This window comes from Pseudophryne corroboree, chromosome 10, assembly GCF_028390025.1.
Source record: "Pseudophryne corroboree isolate aPseCor3 chromosome 10, aPseCor3.hap2, whole genome shotgun sequence".
Lineage (NCBI taxonomy): Eukaryota > Metazoa > Chordata > Amphibia > Anura > Myobatrachidae > Pseudophryne > Pseudophryne corroboree.
This window is the reverse complement of record NC_086453.1, coordinates 9,273,776-9,293,996: the sequence shown is the minus strand read 5'-3', so window position 1 is coordinate 9,293,996 and position 20,221 is coordinate 9,273,776. Positions and strand designations below refer to the sequence as shown.

At 51.0% G+C, this 20,221-nt stretch overlaps 1 protein-coding gene across 1 annotated transcript in view; it reads left to right on the top strand.

Annotated features, from left to right (window-relative positions):
- Positions 1 to 539: 539 nt before the first annotated feature.
- The window catches only part of CPLANE2 (ciliogenesis and planar polarity effector complex subunit 2), a 30,442-nt gene continuing 10,760 nt past the window's right edge, over positions 540 to 20,221 (top strand). Inside the window, exon 1 of the mRNA XM_063943918.1 lies at positions 540 to 746. Coding sequence (XP_063799988.1) covers positions 629 to 746 — 118 coding nt within the window. The 5' untranslated portion in view covers positions 540 to 628. The remainder of the gene's footprint in view (positions 747 to 20,221) is intronic.

The window sequence follows — 20,221 nt, the reverse complement described above, 5'->3', positions numbered from 1 at the left end:
CCACCCTCATATTGCTCTGCAGCTGCTGTACAGGGCCACCCTCATATTGCTCTGCAGCTGCTGTACAGCGGCAGCTGCTGTACAGGGCCACCCTCATATTGCTCTGCAGCTGCTGTACAGGGCCACCCTCATATTGCTCTGCAGCTGCTGTACAGTGCCACCCTCATATTGCTCTGCAGCTGCTGTACAGGGCCACCCTCATATTGCTCTGCAGCTGCTGTACAGGGCCACCCTCATATTGCTCTGCAGCTGCTGTACAGGGTCACCCTCATATTGCTCTGCAGCTGCTGTACAGGGCCACCCTCATATTGCTCTGCAGCTGTTACATTACAGGCAGATGACTCCAGGGGTCTGGTCTCCCTAGGTACGTGACGTCAGAAGCTCCCTTCTCCCACTCCGATATAGCATCAACTGTCATAGAGGGGGTGGAAAGAAGCTGTCACGTGGAAATACACGAGACTCCACCGAGCACCTCATGAATAATGAATAGAAGGGCGTGGCCGCGTCCGCCTGTTGTCTAGGAGACGCCGGCTGCCAGATCACGTGATTCCCATTTGAAGAAGCACGTGATAATATGACGCGGCCTCAGCCGCCCAGTGTGTAGCTGTTTCCCGGGCCGTGGAACGCAATGTCCTGGGCACCTGTGCCCAAACCCGGGACCCTGATCCTCCCCGAATGGCAGCAGTCCCCGGAGGGCCGGGAGTACGTCACCTGCATCCTGCGCAAGCGGACGCGGAGAATGTTCGGTAATAATTGTGTTCCTGCAGCTCACACTGCCCTCTGCTGGTCTATCTGTGTCATTACACCTCCATATTACTGCTACATCCACACTGCCCTCTGCTGGTCCATCTGTGTCATTACACCTCTATACTGCTACACCCACACTGCCCTCTGCTGGTCTATCTGTGTCATTACACCTCCATATTACTGCTACACCCACACTGCCCTCTGCTGGTCTATCTGTGTCATTACACCTCCATATTACTGCTACATCCACACTGCCCTCTGCTGGTCCATCTGTGTCATTACATCTCTATACTGCTACATCCACACTGCCCTCTGCTGGTCCATCTGTGTCATTACACCTCTATACTGCTACATCCACACTGCTCTCTGCTGGTCTATCTGTGTCATTACACCTATATTACTGCTATACCCACACTGCCCTCTGCTGGTCTATCTGTGTCATTACACCTCTATACTGCTACATCCACACTGCCATCTGCTGGTCTATCTGTGTCATTACACCTCTATATTACTGCTACAACCACACTGCCCTCTGCTGGTCTATCTGTGTCATTACACCTCTATATTACTGCTACAACCACACTGCCATCTGCTGGTCTATCTGTGTCATTACACCTCCATACTACTACACCCACACTGTCCTCTGCTGGTCTATCTGTGTCATTACACCTATATTACTGCTATACCCACACTGCCCTTTGCTGGTCTATCTGTGTCATTACACCTATTTCTCTGACGTCCTAGTGGATGCTGGGTACTCCGTTAGGACCATGGGGAATAGACGGGCTCCGCAGGAGACTGGGCACTCTTAAAAGAAAGATTAGGTACTATATCTGGTGTGCACTGGCTCCTCCCTCTATGCCCCTCCTCCAGACCTCAGTTAGAATCTGTGCCCGGCCAGAGCTGGATGCACCTAGTGGGCTCTCCTGAGCTTACTAGAAAAGAAAGTATTTAGGTTTTTTATTTTCAGTGAGATCTGCTGGCAACAGACTCACTGCTACGAGGGACTGAGGGGAGAGAAGCAAACCTACCTGCTTGCAGCTAGCTTGTGCTTCTAAGGCTACTGGACACCATTAGCTCCAGAGGGATCGAACACAGGGCCCGACCTCGATCGTCCGTTCCCGGAGCAGCGCCGCCGTCCCCCTTGCAGAGCCAGAAGACGGAAGAACCAGGAGAAAATCGGCGGCTGAAGACTCCGGTCTTCAATAAGGTAGCGCACAGCACTGCAGCTATGCGTCATTGCTCCCACAAGCACACCACACGCTCCGGTCACTGGTGGGTGCAGGGCGCTGCGGGGGGGCGCGCCCTGGGCTGCAATATGTATACCTTTTTGGCAAATGTGCACATAATACAGTTATAAACTGTATATGTGCCTAATCCCCCGCCATTAATATTATTAAAAAAGCGGGAGAAGCCCGCCGCGGAGGGGGCGGGGCTATCTCCCTCAGCACACCGGCGCCATTTCTCTTCACAGCTCCGCTGGAAGGACGCTCCCCAGGCTCTCCCCTGCAGTATACACTACGAGAAGGGTAAAAAAGAGAGGGGGGGCACATAAATTTAGGCGCAAAAGGTGATATAAGCAGCTATTGGGGGAAAATTCACTTTGTGTTAGTGTAAATCCCTCTGTTATATAGCGCTCTGGTGTGTGCTGGCATACTCTCTCTCTGTCTCCCCAAAGGACTTTGTGGGGTCCTGTCCTCAGTCAGAGCATTCCCTGTGTGTGTGTGCGGTGTGTCGGTACGGCTGTGTCGACATGTTTGATGAGGACGCTTACGTAGAGGCGGAGCAGGAGCCGATAAGTGTGATGTCGCCCCCTGCGGGGCCGACACCAGAGTGGATGGATATGTGGAAGGTATTAACCGACAGTGTCAACTCCTTGCATAAAAGGTTCGATGACGTAACAGCTTTGGGACAGCCGGCATCTCAGCCCGCGCCTGCCCAGGCGTCTCAGAGGCCATCAGGGGCTCAAAAACGCCCGCTACCTCAGATGGCAGACACAGATGTCGACACGGAGTCTGACTCCAGTGTAGACGAGGATGAGACAAATGTATAGTCCACAAGGGCCATCCGATGCATGATTACGGCAATGAAAAATGTGTTGCACATTTCTGACATTAACCCGGTTACCACTAAAAAGGGTTCTATGTTTGGGGAGAAAAAGCAGCCAGTGACTTTTCCCCCATCTGATGAGTTAAATGAATTGTGTGAGGAAGCGTGGGGTTCCCCCGATAAGAAACTAGTAATGTCTAAGAGGTTACTAATGGCGTACCCTTTCCCGCCAACGGACAGGTTGCGTTGGGAAACATCCCCTAGGGTGGACAAGGCGCTCTCACGCTTATCAAAAAAGGTGGCACTGCCGTCTCAGGATACGGCCGCCTTAAAGGAGCCTGCATATAGAAAGCAGGAGGCTATCCTGAAGTCTGTATATACACACTCAGGTACTATACTGAGACCTGCAATTGCTTCAGCATGGATGTGTAGTGCTGCAGCTGCTTGGTCTGATACCCTGTCAGATAACATTGATTCCCTTGACAGGGATACTATTTTGCTAACCATAGAGCATATTAAAGACGTAGTCTTATATATGAGGGATGCACAGAGGGACATTTGCCGGCTGGCATCTAGAATTAATGCAATGTCCATTTCTGCCAGGAGAGTATTATGGACTCGGCAGTGGACAGGTGATGCTGATTCTAAAAGGCACATGGAGGTTTTGCCTTATAAGGGTGAGGAATTGTTTGGGGACGGTCTCTCGGACCTCGTATCCACAGCAACAGCTGGGAAGTCGACTTTTTTACCTCAGGTTCCCTCACAGCCTAAGAAAGCACCGTATTATCATGTACAGTCCTTTCGGCCTCAGAAAGGCAAGCGGGTCAGAGGCGCGTCCTTTCTGCCCAGAGGTAGAGGGAAAAAGCTGCAACATACAGCCAGTTCCCAGGAACAAAAATCACACTGCTTCCACTAAGTCCACCGCATGACGCTGGGGCTCCACAGGTGGAGCCAGGTGCGGTGGGGGCGCGTCTCCGGAACTTCAGCGACCAGTGGGTTCGCTCACAGGTGGATCTCTGGGTTCTACAAGTGGTATCTCAGGGATACAAGCTGGAGTTCGAGGCGTCTCCCCCTCGCCGCTACCTCAAATCAGCCTTGCCAGCTGCTTCCAAGGAAAGGGAGGTAGTATTGGCGGCAATTCACAAGCTGTACCTTCAGCAGGTATTAATCAAAGTTCCCCTCCTTCAACAGGGACGGGGTTACTATTCCACAATGTTTGTGGTACCGAAACCAGACGGTTCGGTGAGACCCATTCTAAATTTGAAATCCTTGAACACTTATATAAGGAAGTTCAAGTTCAAAATGGAATCGCTCAGGGCGGTTATTGCAAGCCTGGAAGAGGGGGATTTTCTGGTGTCACTGGACATCAAGGATGCTTACCTACATGTCCCCATTTACCCACCTCACCAGGAGTACCTCAGGTTTGTGGTACAGGACTGTCATTACCAATTCCAGACGTTGCCGTTTGGTCTGTCCACGGCACCGAGGGTATTTACCAAGGTAATGGCCGAAATGATGATACTCCTTCGAAAGAAGGGAGTTATAATTATCCCGTACTTGGACGATCTCCTTATAAAGGCAAGGTCCAAGGAGCAGTTTTTAGTCGGAGTAGCACTATCTCGGGAAGTGCTACAACAGCACGGCTGGATTCTGAATATCCCAAAGTCGCAGCTGATTCCTACGACACGTCTGCTGTTCTTGGGCATGATTCTGGACACAGAACAGAAGAAGGTGTTTCTCCCGGAGGAGAAGGCCCAGGAATTGTCATCTCTGGTCAGGGACCTCCTGAAACCAAAACAGGTGTCGGTGCATCACTGCACGCGAGTCCTGGGAAAGATGGTAGCTTCTTACGAAGCAATTCCCTTCGGCAGGTTCCATGCAAGGATCTTTCAGTGGGATCTGTTAGACAAGTGGTCCGGATCGCATCTTCAGATGCATCGGTTGATCACCCTGTCCCTGAGGGCCAGGGTGTCTCTGCTGTGGTAGCTGCAGAGTGCTCATCTTCTTGAGGGCCGCAGATTCGGCATTCAGGACTGGGTCCTGGTGACCACGGATGCAAGCCTACGAGGTTGGGGGGCAGTCACTCAGGGAAGAAACTTCCAAGGACAGTGGTCGAGTCAGGAGACTTCCCTACACATAAATATTCTGGAACTAAGGGCCATTTACAATGCCCTGAGTCAAGCAGAACCCCTGCTTCAAAACCAACCAGTGCTGATTCAGTCAGACAACATCACGGCGGTCGCCCATGTAAACCGGCAGGGCGGCACAAGAAGCAGGATGGCGATGGCAGAAGCCACAAGGATTCTCCGATGGGCGGAGAATCATGTGCAAGCACTGTCAGCGGTGTTCATTCCGGGAGTGGACAACTGGGAAGCAGACTTCCTCAGCAGGCACGACCTCCACCCGGGAGAGTGGGGACTTCATCCAGAAGTCTTCAAGCTGATTGTAAATCGTTGGGAAAGGCCACAGGTGGACATGATGGCGTCCCGCCTCAACAAAAAGCTAAAAAGATATTGCGCCAGGTCAAGGGACCCTCAGGCGATAGCTGTGGACGCACTAGTGACACCGTGGGTGTACCAGTCGGTTTATGTGTTCCCTCCTCTTCCTCTCATACCAAAGGTACTGAGGATAATAAGAAAGAGAGGAGTAAAAACTATACTCATCGTCCCGGATTGGCCAAGAAGAACTTGGTACCCGGAACTACAAGAAATGATCTCAGAGGACCCTTGGCCTCTGCCGCTCCGACAGGACCTGCTACAGCAGGGGCCCTGTCTGTTCCAGGACTTACCGCGGCTGCGTTTGATGGCATGGCGGTTGAACGCCGGATCCTAATGGAAAAGGGCATTCCAGTTGAAGTCATTCCTACGCTGATAAAAGCTAGGAAGGATGTGACAGCAAAACATTATCACCGCATATGGCGAAAATATGTTGCTTTTTGTGAGGCCAGGAAGGCCCCCACAGAGGAATTTCAGCTGGGTCGATTTCTGCACTTCCTACAGTCAGGAGTGACTATGGGCCTAAAATTGGGATCCATTAAAGTCCAGATTTCGGCCCTGTCTATTTTCTTTCAAAAAGAACTGGCTTCACTGCCTGAAGTTCAGACGTTTGTTAAGGGAGTGCTGCATATTCAGCCCCCTTTTGTGCCTCCAGTGGCACCTTGGGATCTTAACGTAGTGTTGGATTTCCTGAAATCCCACTGGTTTGAGCCACTTAAGACCGTGGAGCTAAAATATCTCACGTGGAAAGTGGTCATGCTATTGGCCTTAGCTTCGGCTAGGCGTGTGTCAGAATTGGCGGCTTTGTCATGTAAAAGCCCGTATCTGATCTTCCATATGGACAGGGCAGAATTGAGGACTCGTCCCCAATTTCTCCCTAAGGTGGTATCAGCGTTTCATTTGAACCAACCTATTGTGGTGCCTGCGGCTACTCGGGACTTGGAGGACTCCAAGTTACTAGATGTAGTCAGGGCTTTGAAAATCTATGTAGCCAGGACGGCTGGAGTCAGGAAAACTGACTCGCTGTTTATCCTGCATGCACCCAACAAGCTGGGTGCTCCTGCTTCAAAGCCAACTATTGCGCGCTGGATCTGTAACACGATTCAGCAAGCTCATTCTGCGGCAGGATTGCCGCATCCTAAATCAGTAAAAGCCCATTCCACAAGGAAGGTGGGCTCTTCTTGGGCGGCTGCCCGAGGGGTCTCGGCTTTACAACTTTGCCGAGCTGCTACCTGGTTGGGATCAAACACGTTTGCTAAATTCTACAAGTTTGATACCCTGGCTGAGGAGGACCTTGACTTTGCTCATTCGGTGTTGCAGAGTCATCCGCACTCTCCTGCCCGTTTGGGAGCTTTGGTATAATCCCCATGGTCCTTACGGAGTTCCCAGCATCCACTAGGACGTCAGAGAAAATAAGAATTTACTCACCGGTAATTCTATTTCTCGTAGTCCGTAGTGGATGCTGGGAGCCCGTCCCAAGTGCGGACTCTCTGCAATACTTGTATATAGTTATTGCTTAACTAAAGGGTTATTGTTATGAGCCATCTGTTACTGAGGCTCCTCTGTTATCATGCTGTTAACTGGGTTCAGATCACAAGTTGTACGGTGTGATTGGTGTGGCTGGTATGAGTCTTACCCTGGATTCCAAATCCTTTCCTTGTTGTGTCAGCTCTTCCGGGCACAGTTTCCTTAACTGAGGTCTGGAGGAGGGGCATAGAGGGAGGAGCCAGTGCACACCAGATAGTACCTAATCTTTCTTTTGGAGTGCCCAGTCTCCTGCGGAGCCCGTCTATTCCCCATGGTCCTTACGGAGTTCCCAGCATCCACTACGGACTACGAGAAATAGAATTACCGGTGAGTAAATTCTTATTTTCTCTAACGTCCTAGTGGATGCTGGGGACTCCGTAAGGACCATGGGGAATAGACGGGCTCCGCAGGAGACAGGGCACTTTAAGAAAGAATTTGGATACTGGTGTGCTCTGGCTCCTCCCTCTATGTCCCTCCTCCAGACCTCAGTTAGAATCTGTGCCCGGACGAGCTGGGTGCTGTTCAGTGAGCTCTCCTGAGCTTGCTAAAAAGAAAGTATTTTATTAGGTTTTTTTTATTTTCAGGGAGCTCTGCTGGCAACAGACTCCCTGCAGCGTGGGACTGAGGGGAGAGAAGCAGCCCTACTCTCTGAAGATAGGTCCTGCTTCTTAGGCTACTGGACACCATTAGCTCCAGAGGGATCGTACACAGGATCGCAACCTTGGTCGTCCGATCCCGGAGCCGCGCCGCCGTCCCCCTCGCAGAGCCGGAAGACAGAAGCCGGTGACAGAAGCAAGAAGACTTCGAAATCGGCGGCAGAAGACTCCAGTCTTCATATGAGGTAGCGCACAGCACTGCAGCTGTGCGCCATTGCTCCCACACTACACCCACATACTCCGGTCACTGTAAGGGTGCAGGGGGGGGGGGGGGGGGGTCCTGGGCAGCAATTAGAGACCTCTTGGCAAAAGGGGCATATATACAGTTGGGCACTGTATATATGCATGGGCCCCCGCCATATTTTTACACTAAAACGCGGGACAGAAGCCCGCCGCTGAGGGGGCGGGGCTTTGTCCTCAGCACTCACCAGCGCCATTTTCTCTCCACAGCTCCGCTGAGAGGAAGCTCCCCAGGCTCTCCCCTGCAGAATCACGGTAGAAGAGGGTAAAAAGAGAGGGGGGGGCACATAAATTTGGCGCAAAAACAGTATATACAGCAGCTACTGGGTTAACACTAAGTTACTGTGTGATTCCTGGGTCATATAGCGCTGGGGTGTGTGCTGGCATACTCTCTCTCTGTCTCTCCAAAAGGCCTTGTGGGGGAACTGTCTTCAAATAGCGTATCCCCTGTGTGTGTGTGGTGTGTCGGTACGTTTGTGTCGGCATGTTTGACTAGGAAGGCTATGTGGAAACAGAGCGGGAACAAATGAATGTGGGGTTGCCGCCGACGGCACCGACATCCGATTGGATGGATATGTGGAAGGTTTTAAATGATAATGTTACTTCCTTGCATAAAAGGTTGGATAAAGCTGAAGCTTTGGGACAGACGGGGTCTCAGCCCATGCCTGATCCTATGTCGCAGAGGCCGTCAGGGTCTCAGAAGCGCCCACTATCCCAAATTGTTGACACAGATATCGACACGGATTCTGACTCCAGTGTCGATGGCGATGATGCAAAGTTACAGCCTAAAATGGCTAAAGCCATGCGTTACATGATTATAGCAATGAAAGATGTGTTGCACATCACAGAGGAAACCCCAGTTCCTGACAAGAGGGTTTATATGAATGGGGGAAAAAGGCAAGAGGTGACCTTCCTCCCCTTTACACGAGCTAAATGAGTTATGTGAAAAGGCTTGGGAATCTCCAGATAGAAAACTGCAGATTTCCAAACGGATGCTTATGGCGTATCCTTTCCCGCCAACAGACAGGTTACGCTGGGAATCCTCCCCTAGGGTGGACAAAGCTCTCACACGCTTATCCAAGAGGGTAGCCCTGCCGTCACAGGATACGGCCACCCTAAAAGATGCTGCGGATAGAAAGCAAGAGGGTACCCTGAAGTCTATTTATACACATTAAGGTACCTTACTAAGGCCGGCGATTGCGTCGGCCTGGATGTGTAGTGCGGTAGCAGTATGGACAGATACCTTATCTGAGGAGCTTGATACCTTGGATAAGGATACTATATTAATGACCCTGGGGCATATAAAAGACGCTGTCCTATATATGAGAGATGCTCAAAGAGACATTAGCCTACTGGGCGCTAGAATAAATACAGTGTCGATTTCTGCCAGAAGGGTCCTGTGGACTCGGCAATGGACAGGTGATGCCGACTCAAAAAGGCACATGGAGGTTTTACCTTACAAGGGTGAGGAATTGTTTGGGGACGGTCTCTCGGACCTGGTCTCCACAGCTACGGCTGGAAAGTCAAATTTTTTGCCATATGTTCCCTCACAGCCTCAGAAAGCACCGTATTATCAAATGCAGTCCTTTCGATCACAAAAAGGCAAGAAAGTCCGAGGTGCGTCCTTTCTGGCCAGAGGCAGGGGTAGAGGAAAGAAGCTGCACAATACAGCTAGTTCCCAGGAACAGAAGTCCTCCCCGGCTTCCACTTAATCCACCGCATGACGCTGGGGCTCCACAGGCGGAGCTAGGCCCGGTGGGGGCGCGTCTCCGAAATTTCAGCCACAAGTGGGTTCAATCCCAGGTGGATCCCTGGTCTATAGAGATTGTGTCTCAGGGATACAAGCTGGAATTCGAGGAGATGCCCCCTCACCGATACCTCAAATCGGCCCTGCCAGCTTCCCCCTTAGAGAGGGAAATAGTGTTAGCTGCAATTCACAAATTGTATCTTTAGCAGGTGGTGGTCAAGGTTCCCCTCCTTCAACAAGGAAAGGTTTATTATTCGACCATGTTTGTGGTACCGAAACCGGACGGTTAGGTCAGACCCATATTGAATTTAAAATCCCTGAACATATACCTGAAAAGGTTCAAGTTCAAGATGGAATCGCTCAGAGCGGTCATCGCAAGCCTGGAAGGGGGGATTTTATGGTGTCTCTGGACATAAAGGATGCTTACCTTCATGTCCCCATTTATCCACCTCATCAGGCGTACCTCAGATTTGTGGTACAGGATTGTCATTACCAATTCCAGACGTTGCCGTTTGGTCTCTCCACGGCACCAAGAATATTTACCAAGGTAATGGCGGAAATGATGGTGCTCCTGCGAAAGCAGGGGGTCACAATTATCCCATACTTGGACGATCTCCTCATAAAGGCGAGGTCCAGGGAGCAGTTGCTGATCAGTGTAGCACACTCTCGGGAAGTGTTACAGCAGCACGGCTGGATTCTAAATATTCCAAAGTCGCAGCTGATTCCTATGACGTGTCTGCCCTTCCTGGGCATGATTCTGGACACAGACCAGAAGAAGGTTTTTCTCCCGACGGAGAAGGCGCAGGAACTCATGACACTGGTCAGAGACCTCTTAAAACCAAAACAGGTGTCGGTGCATCACTGCACGCGAGTCCTGGGAAAGATGGTGGCATCGTACGAGGCCATTCCCTTCGGCAGGTTCCATGCAAGGACCTTTCAATGGGATCTGTTGGACAAGTGGTCCGGATCACATCTACAGATGCATCGGCTGATCACCCTATCCCCCAGGGCCAGGGTGTCTCTTCTGTGGTGGCTGCAGAGTGCTCACCTTCTCGAGGGCCGTAGATTCGGCATTCAGGACTGGGTCCTGGTGACCACGGATGCAAGCCTCCGAGGGTGGGGGGCAGTCACGCAGGGAAGAACTTTCCAAGGTCTGTGGTCAAGTCAGGAGACTTGCCTTCACATCAATATTCTGGAACGAAGGGCCATATACAACGCCCTAAGTCAAGCGGAGACCCTGCTTCGTGACCAATCGGTGCTGATTCAGTCAGACAACATCACCACAGTGGCTCATGTAAACCGCCAAGGCGGCACAAGGAGCAGGGTGGCGATGGCGGAAGCCACCAGAATTCTTCGCTGGGCGGAGAATCACGTAAGAGCACTGTCAGCAGTGTTCATTCCGGGAGTGGACAACTGGGAAGCAGACTTCCTCAGCAGGCACGACCTCCACCCGAGAGAGTGGGGACTTCATCAGGAAGTCTTCGCACAGATTGCAAGTCGGTGGGAACTGCCACAGGTAGACATGATGGCATCCCGCCTCAACAAAAAGCTACAGAAGTATTGCGCCAGGTCAAGAGACCCTCAGGCGATAGCTGTAGACGCACTAGGGACATCGTGGGTGTTCCAGTCGGTTTATGTATTTCCTCCTCTTCCTCTCATACCCAAGGTGCTGAGAATCATAAGAAAAAGAGGAGTGAGAACAATACTCATTGTTCCGAATTGGCCAAGAAGGACTTGGTATCCAGATCTGCAAGAAATGCTCACAGAGGACCCATGGCCTCTGCCTCTAAGACAGGACCTGTTGCAACAGGGACCCTGTCTGTTCCAAGACTTACCGCGGCTGCGTTTGACGGCATGGCGGTTGAACGCCGGATCCTAGCAGAAAAAGGCATTCCGGATGAGGTTATTCCTACGCTGATAAAGGCTAGGAAGGACGTGACGGCTAAACATTATCCCCGTATATGGCGAAAATATGTTGCTTGGTGTGAGGCCAGGAATGTCCCTACGGAGGAATTCCAGCTGGGCCATTTCCTTCATTTCCACAGTCGGGAGTGACTTTGGGCCTAAAATTGGGTTCCATTAAGGTCCAGATTTCGGCCCTATCCGTTTTCTTTCAAAAAGAACTGGCTTCTCTTCCTGAAGTCCAGACGTTTGTAAAGGGAGTGCTGCATATTAAGCCTCCTTTTGTGCCTCCAGTGGCACCTTGGGATCTTAACGTGGTGTTGAGTTTCCTGAAATCACACTGGTTTGAGCCTCTCAAAATCGTGGAATTAAAATTTCTCACCTGGAAGGTGGTCATGCTATTAGCCTTGGCTTCAGCTAGGCGTGTGTCAGAATTAGTGGCTTTGTCACATAAAAGCCCCTATCTGGTTTTCCATATGGACGGGGCAGAATTGCGGACCCGTCCACAATTTCTGCCAAAAGTGGTGTCATCCTTTCATATGAACCAACCTATTGTGGTGCCTGTGGCTACTCGTGACTTGGAGGATTCCGAGTTACTTGATGTGGTCAGGGCTTTGAAGGTTTATGTAGCCAGAACGGCTAGGGTCAGGAAAACAGAATCTTTGTTTATCCTGTATGCACCCAACAAGCTGGGTGCTCCTGCTTCAAAGCAAACTATTGCTCGCTGGATCTGTAACACGATTCAGCAGGCTCATTCTGCGGCTGGATTGCCGCTGCCAAAATCAGTTAAGGCCCATTCCACAAGGAAGGTGGGCTCTTCTTGGGCGGCTGCCCGAGGGGTCTCGGCATTACAGCTTTGCCGAGCGGCTACTTGGTCAGGTTCAAACACTTTTGCAAAATTCTACAAGTTTGATACCCTGGCTGAGGAGGACCTTGTGTTTGCTCATTCGGTGCTGCAGAGTCATCCGCACTCTCCCGCCTGTTTGGGAGCTTTGGTATAATCCCCATGGTCCTTACGGAGTCCCCAGCATCCACTAGGACGTTAGAGAAAATAAGATTTTACTTACCGTTAAATCTATTTCTCGTAGTCCGTAGTGGATGCTGGGCGCCCGTCCCAAGTGCGGATTGTCTGCAATACTGGTATATAGTTATTGCTTAAATAAGGGTTATGTTGGTTGCATCAGGGTTGATCTGATGCTCCGTTGTTGTTCATACTGTTAACTGGGTAAGTTTATCACAAGTTATACGGTGTGATTGGTGTGACTGGTATGAGTCTTGCCCTGGATTCCAAAATCCTTTCCTTGTACTGTCAGCTCTTCCGGGCACAGTTTCTTTAACTGAGGTCTGGAGGAGGGACATAGAGGGAGGAGCCAGAGCACACCAGTATCCAAATTCTTTCTTAAAGTGCCCTGTCTCCTGCGGAGCCCGTCTATTCCCCATGGTCCTTACGGAGTCCCCAGCATCCACTACGGACTACGTGAAATAGATTTACCGGTAAGTAAAATCTTATTATTACTGCTATTTCCACACTGCCCCCTGCTGGTGTATCTGTGTCATTACACCTCCATACTACTACTCCCACACTGCCCTCTGCTGGTCTATCTGTGTCATTACACCTCTATATTACTGTTACACTCACACTGCCCTCTGCTGATGTATCTGTGTCATTACACCTCTATATTACTGTTACACTCACACTGCCCTCTGCTGGTGTATCTGTGTCATTACACCTCTATATTACTGCTACACTCACACTGCCCTCTGCTGGTCTATCTGTGTCATTACACCTCCATACTGCTACACTCACACTGCCCTCTGCTGGTGTATCTGTGTCATTACACCTCTATATTACTTCTACACCCACACTGCCCTCTGCTGGTGGGTGTATCTATGTCATTACACCTCTATTTCTCTTACGTCCTAGAGGATGCTGGGGACTCTGTAAGGACCATGGGGGTATAGACGGGCTCCACAGGAGATATGGGCACTATAAAGAACTTTAGAATGGGTGTGCACTGGCTCCTCCCTCTATGCCCCTCCTTCAGACCTCAGTTTACTACTGTGCCCAGAGGAGACGGTGCATTACAGGGAGCTCTCCTGAGTTTCTCTGATAAAGAATTTTGTTAGGTTTTTTATTTTCAGGGAGCACTGCTGGCAACAGACTCCCTGCATCGTGGGACTGAGGGGAGAGGAGCAGACCTACTTAAGTGATAGGCTCTGCTTCTTAGGCTACTGGACACCATTAGCTCCAGAGGGAGTCGGAACGCAGGTCTCCCCTCGCTGTTCGTCCCAGAGCCGCGCCGCCGTCCTCCTCGCAGAGCCGGAAGATAGAAGCCGGGTGAGTATAAGAAGAAAAGAAGACTTCAAGGCGGCAGAAGACTTCAGATCTTCACTGAGGTAAGCGCGCAGCGGTAACGCTGCGCGCCATTGCTCCCACACACTACACACACAAGCGGGCACTGATGGGTGCAGGGCGCAGGGGGGGCGCCCTGGGCAGCAATAAAAACCTCTGATTCTGGCATTATAAGGTTAGACACTGCGGAGGCAAGAATTCTATAAATCCCCCGCCAGTTTTGTGATATTTTGAGCGGGACCGAAGCCCGCCGCTGGAGGGGGCGGAGCTTGGTCCCTCAGCACTAACCAGCGCCATTTTCTCCACAGAGATCTGCAGAGAAGCTGGCTCCCCGGTCTCTCCCCTGCTGAACACGGTGACACAGGGCTGAAAAGAGGAGGGGGGGCACTTGTGAGGCGCAGTGAGTGTATTAACACAGTGATTAAGATAAAAGCGCTATTATCTGGGAGTTTATTTTCCAGTGTCAGTTGGCGCTGGGTGTGTGCTGACATACTCTCTCTCTGTCTCTCCAAAGGGCATTATTGGGGAACTGTCTCCTTATAACTATATCCCTGTGTGTGGGGGTGTCGGTACGAGTGTGTCGGCATGTCTGATGCGGAAGGCTCAGCTAAGGAGGAGGTGGAGCAGATGATTGTGGTGTCTCCGTCGGCAACACCGACTCGATTGGATGGACATGTGGAATGTTTTAAATGCAAATGTGACCTTATTACATAAGAGATTGGACAAAGCAGAGTCCAGGGAAAGAGCAGGGAGTCAATGCATGGCTTCGACTGGGTCACCGGGCCCTTCTGGGTCTCAAAAACGTCCCCTATCCCAAATAGCAGACACTGATACCGACACGGATTCTGACTCCAGTGTCGACTACGATGATGCAAGGGTGGCCAAAAGTATTCATTATATGATTATTGCAATAAAAGATGTATTACATATCACAGATGACCCCTCGGTCCCTGACACAAGGGTGCGCATGTATAAGGAAAAGAGACCTGAGGTAACCTTTCCCCCATTCCATGAGCTGAACGCGTTATTTGAAAAAGCTTGGGAAACTCCTGATAAAAAAACTGCAGATTCCCAAAAGGATTCTTATGGCGTATCCTTTCCCTGCACAGGACAGGGTACGTTGGGAATCCTCGCCCAGGGTGGACAAGGCTTTTACACGACTGTCCAAGAAGGTGGCGCTACCGTCTCCGGACACAGCAGCCCTCAAGGATCCTGCTGATTGCTGACAGGAAATTACTTTCTCTGACGTCCTAGTGGATGCTGGGAACTCCGTAAGGACCATGGGGAATAGACGGCTCCGCAGGAGACTGGGCACATCTAAAGAAAGGTTTAGGACTATCTGGTGTGCACTGGCTCCTCCCCCTATGACCCTCCTCCAAGCCTCAGTTAGATTTCTGTGCCCGGCCGAGCTGGATGCACACTAGGGGCTCTCCTGAGCTCCTAGAAAGAAAGTATATGTATTAGGTTTTTTATTTTACAGTGAGACCTGCTGGCAACAGACTCACTGCATCGAGGGACTAAGGGGAGAAGAAGCGAACCTACCTAAGTGGTGGTAGATTGGGCTTCTTAGGCTACTGGACACCATTAGCTCCAGAGGGATCGCACACAGGACCCGACCTCGTCGTCCGTTCCCGGAGCCACGCCGCCGTCCCCCTTACAGAGCCAGAAGCAAGAAGGTCCGGAAAATCGGCGGCTGAAGACTTCTGTCTTCTCCAAGGTAGCGCACAGCACTGCAGCTGTGCGCCATTGCTCCTCATGCACACCACACACTTCGGTCACTGATGGGTGCAGGGCGCTGGGGGGGGCGCCCTGAGCAGCAATAAATAACACCTTGGCTGGCAAACTGACACCATATATAGCCCCAGAGGCTATATAGGTGTATATTAACCCCTGCCAGAAATATTAAAATAGCGGGAGAAAGCCCGCCGAAAAAGGGGCGGAGCCATCTCCCTCAGCACACTGGCGCCATTTTCCCTCACAGCTTCGCTGGAAGGATCGCTCCCTGGCTCTCCCCTGCAGTCCTGCACTACAGAAAGGGTAAAAAAGAGAGGGGTGGCACAAATTTAGGCGCAGTATAATATATATATATGCAGCTATATGGGGAAAACACTCTTTATAGGTGATATCCCTGTGGTATATAGCGCTCTGGTGTGTGCTGGCATACTCTCCCTCTGTCTCCCCAAAGGGCTTTGTGGGGTCCTGTCCTCTGTCAGAGCATTCCCTGTGTGTGTGCTGTGTGTCGGTACCGCTGTGTCGACATGTATGATGAGGAAAATGATGTGGAGGCAGAGCAAATGCCTGTAAATGTGTTGTCACCCCCTGAGGGGTCGACACCTGTGTGGATGGACTTATGGAAGGAATTACGTGACAGTGTCAGCTCCTTACATAAAAGGTTTGACGACATAGGACAGCCGGCTACTCAGCTTGTGACTTTTTACAGCGTCTCAAATGTCATCAGGGGCTTTAAAACGCCCGCTACCTCAGATGACAGACACAGATGTCGACACTGATACCGACTCCAGTGTCGACGACGATGAGACTAGTGTACCCTCCAATAGGTCCACCCGTTACATGATTGAGGCAATGAAAAAATGTATTACACATTTCTGATAGTACCCCAGATACCACAAAAAAAAAAGGGTATTATGTTCGGTGAGAAAAAACTACCAGTAGTTTTTCCTGCATCTGAGAAACTAAATGAGGTGTGTGAGGAAGCCTGGACTTCCCCCGATAAGAAATTGATCATTTCTAAACGGTTATTGGCAACGTACCCTTTCCCGCCAGAGGATAGGTCACGTTGGGAAATCATCCCCTAGGGTAGATAAAGCGCTTACACGTTTATCAAAACAGGTGGCACTACCGTCTCTGGATACGGCCGCCCTAAAGGATCCTGCTGATAGAAGGCAGGAAGCTACCCTAAAAGCTATATATACACACACGGGCATTATATTGCGACCAGCGATTGCATCAGCATGGATGTGCAGTGCTGCTGCTGCGTGGTCAGATTCCCTGTCGGATAATATTGATACCCTGGATAGGTACAATATTTTGCTGAGGGGTGGAACTGTTGGGGATGGTCTTTCAGACCTCGTTTCCACAGCTACGGCTGGGAAATCGACATTTTGCCACAGGCTACCCCACAGCAAAAGAAAGCACCGTATTATCAAGTACAGTCCTTTCGGCCCCATAAACACAAGAGGGCTCGAGGCGCATCCTTTCTGCCGAGAGGCAAAGGTAGAGGGAAAAAACTGCAGCATACAGCCAGTTCCCAAGAGCAAAAATCCTCCCCCGCGTCCGGTAAGTCCACAGCATGACGCTGGGGCTTCACAGGCGGACCCGGGTACGGTGGGGGCCCGTCTCAGAAATTTCAGCACACAGTGGGCTCTCTCACAGATGGATCCCTGGATCCTTCAAGTAGTATCTCAGGGGTGCAGGCTGGAATTCGAGACGTCCCCCCCCCCCCCCCCCCCCCCCCCCCCCCCGCCGTTTTCTAAAATCTGCCTTACCAGCAACTCCCTCTGTCAGGGAGGCAGTGTTGGTGGCTATCCAGAAACTGTATTCACAGCAAGTGATTGTCAAGGTACCCCTCCTTCAGCAAGGAAAAAGTTACTATTCCACAATGTTTGTGGTACCGAAACCGGACGGTTCGGTGAGGCCCATCTTAAATTTAAAATCCTTGAACACTTATATCAAAAGGTTCAAGATGGAATCGCTCAGGGCGGTTATTGCAAGCCTGGACGAGGGGGATTACATGGTCTCCCTGGACATCAAGGATGCGTACCTACATGTCCCCATTTACCCCCCTCACCAGGAGTACCTCAGATTTGTGGTACAGGACTGTAACTATCAGTTCCAGACGCTGCCATTTGGGTTATCCACGGCACCGAGGGTCTTTACCAAGGTAATGGCCGAAATGATGATACTCCTTCGAAAAAAGGGAGTTTTAATTATCCCGTACTTGGACGATCTCCTGATAAAGGCGAGGTCCAAGGAACAGTTGGTAGTGGGGGTAGCACTTTCTCGGGAAGTGCTACAACAGCACGGCTGGATTCTCAATATTTCAAAGTCACAGCTGGTCCCGACGACACGTCTTCTGTTCCTGGGAATGATTCTGGACACAGACCAGAAAAAAGTGTTTCTTCCAGTGGAAAAAGCCAAGGAGTTGTCATCTCTAGTCAGAGACCTCCTAAAACCGGGACATGTGTCGGTACATCAATGCACACGAGTCCTGGGAAAAATGGTAGCTTCGTACGAAGCAATTCCATTCGGAAGGTTCCACGCAAGGACTTTCCAGTGGGACCTGTTGGACAAATGGTCCGGGTCCCATCTCCAGATGCAACAGCGGATAACCCTGTCGGCAAGGACCAGGGTGTCGCTGCTGTGGTGGCTGCAGAGGGCTCATCTACTAGAGGGCCGCAGATTCGGAATACAGGACTGGGTCCTGGTGACCACGGATGGGGGGCAGTCACACAGGGAAGAAATTTCCAAGGACTGTGGTCAAATCAGGAGATTTCGCTTCACATAAATATTCTGGAGCTAAGGGCCATTTACAATACCCTAAGCCATGCAAGGCCCCTGCTTCAGAACCAGCCGGTACTGATCCAATCAGACAACATCACGGCGGTCGCCCATGTAAACAGACAGGGCGGCACAAGAAGCAGGAGGGCAATGGCAGAAGCCACAAGGATTCTCCGATGGGCGGAAAATCATGTGTTGGCACTGACAGCAGTGTTCATTCCGAGTGTGGACAACTGGGAAGCAGGCTTCCTCAGCAGGCACGACCTCCACCCGGGAGAATGGGGACTTCATCCAGAAGTCTTCCAAATACTGGTAAACCGGTGGGAAAGACCACAGGTGGAATTGCGCCAGGTCAAGGAACCCTCAGGCGATCGCTGTGGACGCTCTAGTAACACCGTGGGTGTACCAGTCGGTTTATGTGTTTCCTCCTCTGCCTCTCATTCCCAAGGTAATACGAAGGCGAGGAGTGAAAACTATACTCGTGGTTCCGGATTGGCCAAGAAGAGCTTGGTACCCGGAACTTCAAGAGATGCTTTCAGAGGACCCTTGGCCTCTGCCGCTCAGACAGGACCTGCTGCAGCAGGGGCCCTGTCTGTTCCAAGACTTACCGCGGCTGCGTTTGACGGCATGGCGGTTGAACACCAGATCCTGAAGGAAAAGGGCATTCCGGAGGAAGTCATCCCTACCCTGATCAAAGCCAGGAAGGATGTCACCGCAAAACATTATCACCGCATTGGCGAAAATATGTTGCTTGGTGTGAGGCCAGGAAGGCCTCAACGGAGGAATTTCAACTGGGGCGATTCCTGCATTTCCTACAAGCAGGGGTGACGTTGGGCCTCAAATTGGGGTCCATTAAGGTCCAGATTTCGGCCCTGTAGATTTTCTTCCAGAAAGAACTGGCTTCCCTGCCTGAAGTTCAGACTTTTGTCAAGGGAGTTCTGCATATTCAGCCTTCTTTTGTGCCCCCAGTGGCACCTTGGGATCTCAATGTGGTTTTGGAGTTCCTGAAATCACATTAATTTGAACCACTTAAGACTGTGGATGTGAAATATCTCACGTGGAAAGTGGTCATGCTGTTGGCCCTGGCTTCGGCCAGGCGTGTGTCAGAATTGCCGGCTTTGTCCTATAAAAGCCCTTATCTGATTTTCCATATGGATAGGGCAGAATTGAGGACTCGTCCTCAGTTTCTCCCGAAGGTGGTATCAGCGTTTCACTTGAACCAGCCTATTGTGGTGCCTGCGGCTGCTGGGAACTTGGAGGATTCCAAGTTACTGGACGTAGTCAGGGCCCTGATAATTTATGTTTCCAGGACGGCTGGAGTCAGGAAAACTGACTCGCTGTTTATCCTGTATGCACCCAACAAACTGGGTGCTCCTGCTTCTAAGCAGACTATCGCGCGTTGGATTTGTAGCACTATTCAGCTGGCGCATTCTGCGGTGGGAATACCGCAGCCTAAATCTGTAAAAGCCCATTCCACAAGGAAGGTGGGCTCATCTTGGGCGGCTGCCCGAGGGGTCTCGGCTTTACAACTTTGCCGAGCTGCTACTTGGTCAGGGGCAAACACGTTTGCAAAATTCTACAAATTTGATACCCTGGCTGAGGAGGACCTGGAGTTCTCTCATTCGGTGTTGCAGAGTCGTCCGCACTCTCCCGACCGTTTGGGAGCTTTGGTATAATCCCCATGGTCCTTACGGAGTTCCCAGCATCCACTAGGACGTCAGAGAAAATAAGAATTTACTCACCGGTAATTCTATTTCTCGTAGTCCGTAGTGGATGCTCGGCGCCCATCCCAAGTGCGGATTGTCTGCAATACTTGTAAATAGTTATTGTTACACAAATCGGGTTATTATTGCGAGCCATCTGTTCAGAGGCTCCTTTTGTTATCATACTGTTAACCGGGGTTCCTATCACGAGTTATACGTGTGATTGGTGTGGCTGGTATGAGTCTTACCCGGGATTCAAAATCCTTCCTTATTGTGTCAGCTCT